Genomic DNA, 11675 nt, shown 5'->3' with positions numbered 1-11675 from the left:
ATCATGTCTGGTAATGACAGGACGAGAGAGGAGCAGCAGTGTCTGTGTCTGTGTGTGCGAACATGTGATGTGACCCGATGTCCATCTAAAAGAAAAGAAAAAAAAATCAATTTTAAGTTTTTGACTTGAAAAAGAGAGTTTGTTTCTTAGTTTAGATTTTGTTAAAACTTTAAATTAGAGTTCAATTATTATCATTATTATTGTGTGTGTGTGTGTGTGTGTGTGTGTGTGTGTGTGTGTGTGTGTGTGTGTGTGTGTGTGTGTGTGTGTGTGTGTGTGTGTGTAAATTCATCAGCAAGTCACACACTTGACTGACACAAAAACATGCTACTTTAGCTGCAGGAGGCCTGCAAGTGGAGGCTATACAGGAGTGAAACCGAGGCTATTCATCAGACACTTCAGACCTAACAGGAGAGACTGAGAGAAGAAACGCGAGAGAGTGAAGGGAAGAGGTAGGAAGAAGAGAAAAGAAAAACACACCTGGATGTTTACAAAAAGTTTATGAGGAGAGGCCGTGTCTCTGTGTGTAATGATCTATGCTTTAAGTGTGTTGTCCCCTTTTTAATGACAGCTAAAGTAACTTGAGACTTCCTATACCTGAAGACACATCAGTGCATGATATATGAAACAGTGATATAGATTAAACTACACAACAGTATATAAAGGTGGTAAAAGTTGCTCCAATTAGACCATCTCTATCACTCTATAAGAGACTAACAATTATGTTATCAGTTAATTAAAAAGGATATGAATTAATCATTCTAATTATTTATCTAAACAAATTTAAAGAGTGAAAAATAAATTCAAACACTTATCAATTAAGTTATTCTATATTGATAATATTGTAACAAAAACTTAAAAATATTCTGTATATTTTTGCAGGACTACTTGTACTGCTAAATCGTCCAGTACAAATTCCATAAAAGTGAGATGGACAAATTATTTATTTACTTTAAGAAAACTGCCAAAAAGATACTAGATGCTCTATGACGTAAGACAAGTAAAGTGGAAAAATAAATGCAATAAAGGATTTTATTTGCTACCATTAATTAAAATCCTAACTGTTGTAATTTGACAGATTTTATATTTTTAATTTGTACTTACTTACTCTTGACAAATGACTGGAGGTTCCCTTAATAATCCAAAAAAGCTACAGACTCAAAAAAGGAGTAAAAAAAAATAAGGAAACATGCTTTGGCCAAACCATTCCAGTGTTGTGTGTTGGTATAGTTTTTACTGCTGTGAAATCACAGGTCCAAACTGACGTTTTAGCCCAAGTTTAACTTAAACTACAACAACAATGAGACGCCACTAACTCTGCATATTTCTCTGCAGAGCAACACTGACCCCTTGTGGTAGATTGCAGATCCTACATCAACGCACTATCAGACCAATCAATTTCGAAGATGGTTTGATAAGAAAGTCTGATTATCTGAAGCACTTACTCTTATCACGAATTGTTTATGAAAAACATACATGAGTTTATATAGGTTGGATGTAACTACGGAAGAAGAATAGTTATAATATTCTCAATAATGTCATTCACGACAGCTAAAAATGTGCATATAAGGCACACAGCATTGACATATAGGTTAAAGATAAGCTAAGTTCATTCTGGTGGTCTGAATTAATGCAGCAAGACTGCACAGCGTCCAGTTGTCGGCAACTATGAGTATGAATTATGTCACATCATTTATTTATTTATAGATTACTTTTAAAATGGGACAAATCCCCATGGCACGAATTTGTCCAGTGAGATGGACTTATTTAGACTACAAAGACTATAGACTTATTATCACTCGTCACAGGTTTATTATCTTCTTTCTTATGGTATAATTGTAGTTTTTTCTACAAGATATTTCTCCGCTCTCATTGGCTACTTGACAGGCTGCGTCAGTTTTCTGCCCCTTCCTATTGGTAGCTGATCTGATGCCTATTTCTTGCGTCCTGGTCCAGTTTGAGTGAAGGTGAACCTGTGAACCCGGTTTGTCTCTAGAAACACCCATTCCTCATTTGCTCCTCTTGCACAACACCGGGATCATTGTCTATTTCATCCCGAGCCATGTCCCTGTTTAGCGACGTCCCCCAGGCTCCCCCGGTAGCCGTGTTCAAACTGACCGCTGACTTCAGAGAGGACACCCATCCACAGAAGGTGAATCTGGGCGTCGGAGGTAAGAGATGCTAGATGTCAGCTAATGCTAAAGCTAGGTTGGCTTGCTCTCTCTTGTAGTGGCACTGTAAACCATAAACACATCGCATCAGCTGTGTTTCCTGTCTTTTTGTAGTTTACATTGTTTGGTACATTCGGGCGATGGCGGTGATATCATGTTCGCACACGTAAGCAGCGTTTGATATATGACCTTCGCTGCAAGCTGCTAGCGGCAAAGCTAGCATTAGCTTCTTCTCATGTTGACAAGTAAATTGCTCGGATTTTTTCATTGTTAGTGCAAATGTTACACCTCTCACTGAAAGAATTGACAATTCCAGGAAGTAGGGCTTCATGTCGTACCACAGAACACTTCTCATTTAAAGACTTTAAAATCATGATGTTAAAACGCATAGCGGCTGTGACTTGTTTTACTTGTCCATCTGTCCTTGAACTCATCAATCTCCACTTACACACTGACATCCTGTCAAAGCAGGAACTTACAGGCTGAAGTTTTCTTACGTAGTACCATCAAAGTAGTTTACTGTTTTTTAATATGTAATCTTACGAGTCGTGTTTGTTGCGACGTTGTCAATCATTATGTGATACATAATTGGTAAGTCCTTGAAACTGTCATTAGTTTGCTTGGTTGGTTAGGAAAGTTTTGTAAGAAAATGTGTTCAGTTTTTAGAATGAATGCTAAAGCCGTGTGTCATTTGGAAGGTTTTGTGCTAGTTTGTGTCCCTTACTTAACGTGCACTGTAGAATATCTCTTTAGTGTTATTTTATCCTCATTCTGACTATTTATGCTAAACTGTAATAAACCAGCAGGCAATCTTTAGTCATCTGTAATAGGTTAACAGGTTGACACTTGTATCCCAACAGTTTCAACATTAACCCCAATGTGCCAGATGTGTCATCTCGTATGAGCCTAGTCTATCCTGCTCCTAGCCCAATGCTTCTGGCTAAAGTGAACTAATACTTAGTTACTTCAGGTCAGCCAGAATAAGGCAAACCTCTGATGTAGCTGCTGTTAAATCTATTAACATATTCTGCCTTTAGGATGTAATGTAGAGCTAGCAGTTTGTCACCTTTTCATGTGCACAACCTGCATGTACACTTTATGGCAAGAGTCAGAATGCAAAATATGAGCAAAAGCTAGTGGGCAGAATATGCTTTAACGATCAAAGTGCTCCCTACAGGATTATTAAAATTCACTTTCTCTGATGATTCATCGTGGACTGAGACAGTAGTTGCACTTTTTCCGGTCGTTGCCAAAACAAACCTGAGCACATAAAACCAGTTTGGCCTGGAGAAACCATTCCAGTAGTTTTATATTAACTCTATAATTTAGTGTCTCTCTCTGTGTGAAAATGGATCAGTTAATAATAATGGACTGGATTTATATAGCGCTTTTCAAGGCACCCAAAGCGCTTTACAATGCCACTATTCATTCACTCTCACATTCACACACTGGTGGAGGCAAGCTACGGTTGTAGCCACAGCTGCCCTGGGGCAGACTGACAGAAGCGAGGCTGCCATATCGCGCCATCGGGCCCTCTGGCCAACACCAGTAGGTAGGGTAGGGTAGGGTACAGTGTCTTGCCCAAGGACACAACGACCAGGATCGAACCCTAATATGTTAAATTATGTTGAAAGCGAGTCCACAAAAGCAACAGGAAGAGTTTTCTGGGTTCCAGATTTCTCCAGGCCTGTTTGCCACTTGATCTGCGTCTCAGGTAAAGTGATGTCAGATTGGGCTCTATTCAGATTTTGTACTGGCCACACACAGAATTATTTTGCATACCCCAAAGCCACCATAAGCATGTTTGACCTTTTAAGTGTGCTCGCCTTTGGACCCTGAGTGACTGTGTGCCGCCGCTGCCAAACCCTGATATGTGATACTGCTTTGCTCACGCTCCAGACCAGTATGAGGGAGCACAAGTTCCTAAGGAGTCAGATATGTGCTACACACGTTTGCCGGTGACCTTCAAAGTTTATATGGCATCATATGAAGTTAAATGGCAGTTTATTCTTTCCTGTGCGCATTTTCTTCTATTCACTTTACTATTTGCAGACTGCAGTGCTGTGTTATTACCATTTCTATCTTTGAAGTATTATCTATAATTTTGTAATACTCGGTGATATGGCGCTATACACAGTGACACAAGCAGCAGAAACAAAGTGTTTGTATTTAGTTATGTAGTATATCAGCTGTAAATATTTATCAACGTCATACTAAGCATAAAAAAGCTTTTTTGTGAAGTGCAGGCACGAGTAATAGTCTACACAACCTGCCCCTAAGAAGCAATACCTGTGCCTTCTGGATTAACATTTGCTTTGTGTCCCCTCCAGCTTACCGTACTGATGACTGCCAGCCCTGGGTGCTGCCGGTGGTGAAAAAGGTGGAGCGGCTCATCGTGGAGGACGAGAGCCTGAACCACGAGTACCTGCCCATCCTCGGTCTGCCAGAGTTCCGCTCCGCTGCCTCAAAGGTCGCCCTGGGAGACGATAGCCCTGCCATCAAGGAGAACAGGGTGGGACATGCACACTGACACATGGAGGTTTTTGATCAGTTGGAGCAAATGTAATAAATGTTGTTTATTTTTGCAGTGAAATAAAAAGGAAATAAAAGCACATTTTACATTGATTAAAAGTTCTTTCAATTTTAATCTGTACCTCAGCTTTCCATTGATTAATGGACATAACTGGATGAGTATCAGCTGATCAGGTTTGCCTGCGTCTTTAATCTCTTTTAAACATCCTTAGAAACCCTAATTTAAAGCTCCATGTTTTTATTTCTCAGACTCCAGTAGTGGTGGTGTATTAGTTCTGAATACACTGAACCCCTCAGTTTATCGTCTTTCACACCCACGCACCTTTATTTCCCCTCCTTTTAAGGCAGATTTCTTCTGATTGGCTGCCCCTTGCAAAGTTTGAACAGTAGGTGGGTGGAGCTGTTGTGCTTACGACCATAGCTGTGTGAAGGAGATGGCCTCTCATCTATATGAGGTCAAGGAAGAGTTGAACAAGCAATCTGAAGCCTGAGATTTTGACTCACAGGGAATTCTTGTGCGCACACGTCCCTGCAACCTCATTATTTAAAACTTAATTTATGTTAAATATGAGCATTTACCACTGCAACAGTTTAGGTAGAACAGGGAAAAAAGTGAAAAACAAGACAATAAGGGCAGGAAAACCTGTGAAGGCAAGGTCTGAAAGACCAGCAAGTCTTGGTGTATTAAGTTAGTGCATATTAACAGCAGTGTTCAGAAGCAGGCATGACCTGCAGCCTTATCACAAAATTCTCTGGCCGAACTGTGAAAAGCAACATGTATTTAATATCATACGTATATTTCTCTGATTGCGTTTCCCACTGCTCGCTTCCTGTCACAGGTTGGAGGAGTCCAGGCTCTGGGTGGGACAGGTGCACTGAGGATTGGGGCAGAGTTCCTGCGGCGGTGGTACAACGGCGTCAACAACGCAGCCACGCCCGTCTACGTCTCAGCACCCACCTGGGGTTAGTGAACAGTTTTAGGATGCAGGAAATTGTAGTTGAGAAAGTTTGACTGTTTTTCGATAATGAAGTGAACGTCTCAGTGGGTATCAGAGCGGATTTAAGTGGTAAACACCTGCTGAACGTTTCTTCTTCCAGAGAACCACAACGGTGTATTTGCTGATGCTGGCTTCAAAGATATCCGCCCCTACCACTACTGGGATGCTGCCCAGAGGGGCCTGGACCTCACTGGGTTCCTGGATGATTTAGAGGTGAGGATGGAACGATGACTCCTGTTTAGTTACAAGAACCCAACAGACAGTGACATGAAAACAAGAAGACTCTTTGGGAGCATTTTTATTCATTTATTTTGAATATTTTTACTCATTATTTGTCTTCTCTGAGCAGAAAGCTCCAGAGTACTCCATCTTTGTCCTCCATGCCTGCGCACACAACCCCACTGGCACCGACCCGACCCAGGAGGAATGGAAGCAGATTGCAGAAGTGATGAAGGTACAAAGACATTATTTTACCATCATCTGATGGCCTTGGTGGTGTCTAACTCACCATGAATATCTTCTTCTTTTGTAAAATTGCTTTAATGTGTAATTAGAAAAGAAATGAACTGAATTTTAATGTATGTATTTCGTCTTTTCCTTCTCCAGAGGAGGAAGCTGTATGTGTTCTTTGACTCCGCCTACCAGGGCTTCGCCTCAGGCTCTCTGGAAAAAGACGCCTGGGCCATCCGCTTCTTTGTCTCCGAGGGCTTTGAGCTTTTTATAGCTCAGTCCTTCTCCAAAAACTTTGGCCTGTACAGTGAGTACTCATGGTCCACGTACATTCATGCATACAGTCTTGTGTGTTTTAGCCAAAAATAAGTTTATACTGTTTATACCTCTACTTACCCTCGATTAGTTTTATGTGAAGCCATATTTTGTCTGTCTCTACTTACAGATGAGAGAGTGGGGAACCTGACAGTGGTTTCCAAGGACAACGAGAACCTAACCCGCGTTCTGTCCCAGATGGAGAAGATTGTCAGGACGACCTGGTCCAACCCACCTTCTCAGGGAGCACGCATTGTCAGCAAGACCCTCAACAGCCCTGAGCTGTTTGAAGAATGGTACGCTCCATCAGTCAGCGCTTTAATATTAGCGTACTAGCTCCTGCTATAATCATCTTTTACCTGATTATTCAATTAATATTAATAACTTACCTTCCTCGTCGCTGCATGCACATGGATGCTTGTTACCAAATGTGCATGCTAGCATGGTTTTGGAATTTTGGAAACACTTGGCCTTTCTCTCATGTGCTATTACTTTTAGAGGTTCATAGTCTTTGTCAGCTGACTTTTACTCTCATTTCCTGTCTTATGTCCTTTTTTAAATATCCTCACTTGTCTCCATCCTGCCTCCCCACTTTAGGAAGGGTAATGTGAAGACCATGGCAGACCGAGTTCTGTTGATGAGGGATCAGCTGAAGGCCAAGTTGCAAGCTCTGGGCACCCCGGGGACCTGGGACCACATCACTCAGCAGATTGGCATGTTCAGCTTCACCGGCCTAACTCGTGAGTGAAAACACACATACACGCACTAATGTAGAAGCACATCCTGCTTTTAACATACTGGGATTATCAGAGATAAGCGTCACAGTGGTGGAGGGACCTGCAAGATACCCAACACATGCTTAAAGGAGACGTATTAAACTTGATATTTCTGTTCTTGGACTCTGCTCTTCACAGTTAAAGTATCTTTATATGTCTTATACTTGGCTTCTGTGCAGCCTCTCAGTTCATATTCTGTTTGAAACAAGCGGTCTTGGCTCACTTTATCACATCATTTATGAAGTTCACTCACTCTGTTGCAATTTGTGCTACAGCCAAACAGGTGGAGTACATGATCAAAGAGAAGCACGTGTACCTGATGGCCAGCGGTCGCATCAACATGTGCGGCCTGACCAGCAAGAATATCGACTACGTCGCTCAGTCCATCCACGAGGCCGTCACCAAAGTCCAGTAAAGGCCATTTGTGCCCGTCCACTTCCTGCCTCCTGTACGCCACAGGACGTTTCATCGTGTCTGTGCCCCTCTCTTTGCTTATCCTCTCCTCCTATTGGTCAAACTGCATCCTCACAATTTGCAGTTGAACCAACGGGAGGAAGGATGTGTTTTTGTTCTCACATGACGGCGTCATTTTATGGGAGGTACAGTGGTTTTTGGAAGAGCCAGGTATGATCGAACACGCAGACGTGACAACCCCATCATATGTTTGAATTGTTGCCGCAAGCTTCTGTGCAGTCCAAATCATTTCACTCAAACTGGACACCAGAATGTGGACTGGGAAGATTTGCGATGAAATTATGCTTCCTACACAACAGTAGTACTGAACAAACTGCACCACAGGAAAAGTCGTGTAAATAGATGTAATTACTGTTAGAGTCCTGCCATTTCATTTATAAGCACTGAGACCACAACAAATCACTTTCCTGTTTTTAGCCATTAGAATATAAAAGCTGGTACTGTAATCTTGATTTTATTTTGTTGTGTTAAAGTTCAACGGTCGTCATCCCAATCATCATCATCTCAAAGGTAAAGCACATGCCTGATGCTGTGTTGCCTTGCTTTAGACATACGGCAGAAGATAATTTGTTTAGCCACTAAGTCAACAAAATCGCCTTCTGTGCCATCATTGAACAAAAGTCACCTTTTTCCTCTCTCTGTTACTTTTTCCACCCTGCAGTGCCCTTATGTTGTTACACAAAGCCGCTGTAAGAAGCCACTGATCAGACCTCAGAACCTGTTCTGTGCCGCAGTCACATGTTAACTGGTGTTTGTAATGGCGTTCACACTAAATTAAATTATGAACTCTGTGTATGTGTTTTGTTTTTTCCCATATCTATCATCTTGTGAGACAGTGCATTTAAAATATCTTCATATTTAAAGGCAAAAACAGACATCCAGATATGATATAATCAGCAGTTTAACACCGTACATTGTGTAGAAAGTGTGGAGATGTTGAAGGTAGTGATGTGCGATACCACTGATTTCCTTTCCGATCTGATACCAAGGGTGGTGTCAACGATATTGATCCGATACCGATACAAAAACTTAATGTTTCATTGTATTTCATAATACAATATATAATTGCATTATGTAATTGTAACTGTAATAATAATATAGCTTCATAATAATTACAGGACAGTACTTGTTCTTATTACTTAATGATGCAGAATAATCATATAGAAATAAAAAAAAGTTGTGCGCTATTTGACATGTTGCCTGCCTGCTCGCCCCAGCAGCACCTGTCCCTCTCTTCCTCTTCAGTTCGCCTCAACATACGCTCGTCATATTCTGTGATATGATTTACTCTGAGGTGTTTGAGGAGGTCAGTGGTGTTGCCACAACGCCTCACCGTCTTGCCACGTGTATCACAAACCGCATCTTGGCATTTCATAGAGGCAAAATACGTCCACACATGACTCCGTTCACGCTCAGCCATTGTTTTGAGTGTGCACGCCATGGGCTGCGCCACATTTATACAGCTGTATTTCGCATATGACTATGAAAGGCGTACGAGAAAGTCGTTCCTTCCAATTTAGACGATCCGAATGATATAGTTTCTTTCCAATGTGTTCCTGTTAATGAAAAACTACAAATTTATCCCAAAGTACTAAAATATCGATATTTTAATATGAGAATCGATTCTAGAACATAAATTACTGGTATCGGAAGAATTGATATTTCAATATCGATCCGCACACCGCCAGTTGACGGCACTGAGTGTGAAGTGAAGTCATCAGCTGTCACAAGTAATAGCTGTGCTGAGGAGCTTGTGGCTGCTTTCCAGAACAGAGCAGGTGACTAAAGTGACTTTAAACAGACTATTTCACAAACTGCTGATTTACAGATATCTCTATGGTTCATAAAAGAGAACTGTCCAGTGAGTGACTGCTTTAAGTTGACTGGAGTCATAGAGAAAGAGGAACTCCAAACTCACTATATGCCACAACTTGAAGCAGCAGACGATCCTACCAGGTTTCATTTCTGTCCTCAAACAACAGGAACTGAGGCTAAAATTGGACAACAGAAGACTAGAAAAAATGTCCCCTGATTTGATGAGTCCTGATTTGACATCTCCAACATTCACATTACAGGGTCAGACGTTAGTGCAAACAGCATGAAAGCATGGATCCATCCTGTCTTGTAACAACGGTTTATTGAATTTAGGCTGGTGGTGTTGGTGGTGCTGTAGTGGGGGGAGGGATATTTTCATGGCACACTTTCGCCCCTTAATACCAACGACACTTGTCAATAAGATCATGTTGGTTGGTTTGGTCTTGTGGGAAATGTTTAAAGCAAGAAAAATAAACCATAATATATCATCACCAGATTTGTCTTTAATATAAAATAAAGACAGCAGACTGTTAAAATTCAGTATTTTGTGGAACTCTGTATTTTTGTATATTCTGATACAAAAAACATCACATAGTTGCTTTTCTATTTTACAAGTATTAAACTCATATTTCCAAGGAAATGCTGTCTGTACATGTCTGCAGCTCGGCTCCTTCTGTTAGAAAGTACAGTGAAAACATCTGAAAACAAATTTGCACTGATCAGCTGACATTACCTTGTCTCATAGCAGAAATAGTGAATATACAGAACTGATCTCAGACATGTTATGAGCGCATCCTGATCTCCGAAGCTCAAATAGATGTACAGCAGGAAGCATGAACCGACCTAACAAATCAACAACGTCCTGCAGCAGAATCTGTTATTGTCTGGATTTGACCTCAAAGGATGCTGCTGATTGGCTGAGGCTGGTGCCCCAATGCAGCAAAATGACTCAGCAGGTTTCATGTATTGTACTCAGGAGGGATGTTTCTCTCTGCCTGGCCTCCTGTTACATTAACCAATGAGCAGAGTTGAAAAGCACCCCTCCCACTAGTTCCTAAATATGTGTTTGCACTGCTGGGCGAGGCTGTTTGATGCTAATGCTTCTCACTAATTTGTTGACTGTCTTTCAAAATTCACTTTAAACAAATCAAGGTCTTTAATCCTCCCCTCCAGCCAATTATGCAAGTAGAGTTTTTAAGTGCAGATGACGCAGCACGATAACATTTTACAAAGTAATGCAGCAACGTGGCTTCAGTCAGGAAACAAAACTGTATCGGCGAGTCAAATTTTAGGCCTTTAAGTGCATTTTCCTTCTTTTCACATTTCTTCCTCCTCCTCCTACTCCTACTCCAGGTCTATGCTGCAGTGGCACAAATCTGATCCTGAACCTCAGTGACAGTGCCACACCCTCCCATCCCATCCCTGCTGCACCATGCAGACAAACAGAAAGCGCAGGTTCAGAGGCAGCTCTTCACAGATCACCAAAAACCTGAATGATTTGGGCCTTCAGACATTATTACTGAATCATTTTCCTACACAATAAGAGTGGCAGGATATTATACTTCACAAAAGTGATCAAAAAAGCAACATGTCTCAACAATCCGAGAAGGAGCATGATTTCAAGTGATGATGTCATCCACAAACTGTTTGGCACTGGGAGTTTTCAGCACTGCTGTCATATAAACTGTAGGTGGATACATGAAGGAAAAAGAAAAACAAACAGAGCCTTTTAAAGACCGCACCACCACCTCCGCTAACAACGTTTAAGGAGAGTTATATAATCATTACATCCTCTTTGGCTCTGTGGCTCAGCAGCCACAGTTTCTCATACACTCAGCACTGCCTGCAGCACATGTAGCAAACATCAGAGCAGAACAATATTTCAATGCTGGATTATTTCCAAAAAACACTTTCCTGATGTTCTCAGCCATGAGTTTAAAACATGACATCCATGAAACCCGCATAACCCCCAACAATGAGACTTCTCTAACAAATAGATGACATCATGGTGGCCATTTTTCGGCCATGGTGTCTACCAACTTTTTGAGTCTAAATGCTCACTAGCCCTTTGCTAACACCTCTGCGTGGGATGTTTTATTGTTACCACAACAAAACACTGATTTTAGCCGCTTCAAGCAAATTGC

At 41.3% G+C, this 11675-nt stretch overlaps 1 protein-coding gene across 1 annotated transcript; it reads left to right on the top strand.

Annotated features, from left to right (window-relative positions):
• Positions 1–1930: 1930 nt before the first annotated feature.
• LOC120730707 (aspartate aminotransferase, cytoplasmic-like) lies at positions 1931–8507 on the top strand. The gene is made up of 9 exons (XM_040027166.1): positions 1931–2171; positions 4502–4683; positions 5543–5666; positions 5802–5914; positions 6051–6155; positions 6308–6458; positions 6597–6762; positions 7064–7206; positions 7518–8507. The coding sequence occupies exons 1-9, from the start codon at positions 2063–2065 to the stop codon at positions 7655–7657; spliced, it is 1233 nt and encodes a 410-aa protein (XP_039883100.1). The 5' UTR covers positions 1931–2062; the 3' UTR covers positions 7658–8507.
• Positions 8508–11675: the final 3168 nt, after the last annotated feature.

Source organism: Simochromis diagramma, unplaced genomic scaffold (assembly GCF_900408965.1).
Source record: "Simochromis diagramma unplaced genomic scaffold, fSimDia1.1 OVJJ01000362.1, whole genome shotgun sequence".
NCBI lineage: Eukaryota > Metazoa > Chordata > Actinopteri > Cichliformes > Cichlidae > Simochromis > Simochromis diagramma.
The sequence above is the reverse complement of the archived record's forward strand: the minus strand, read 5'-3'. Positions and strand labels throughout refer to the sequence as shown.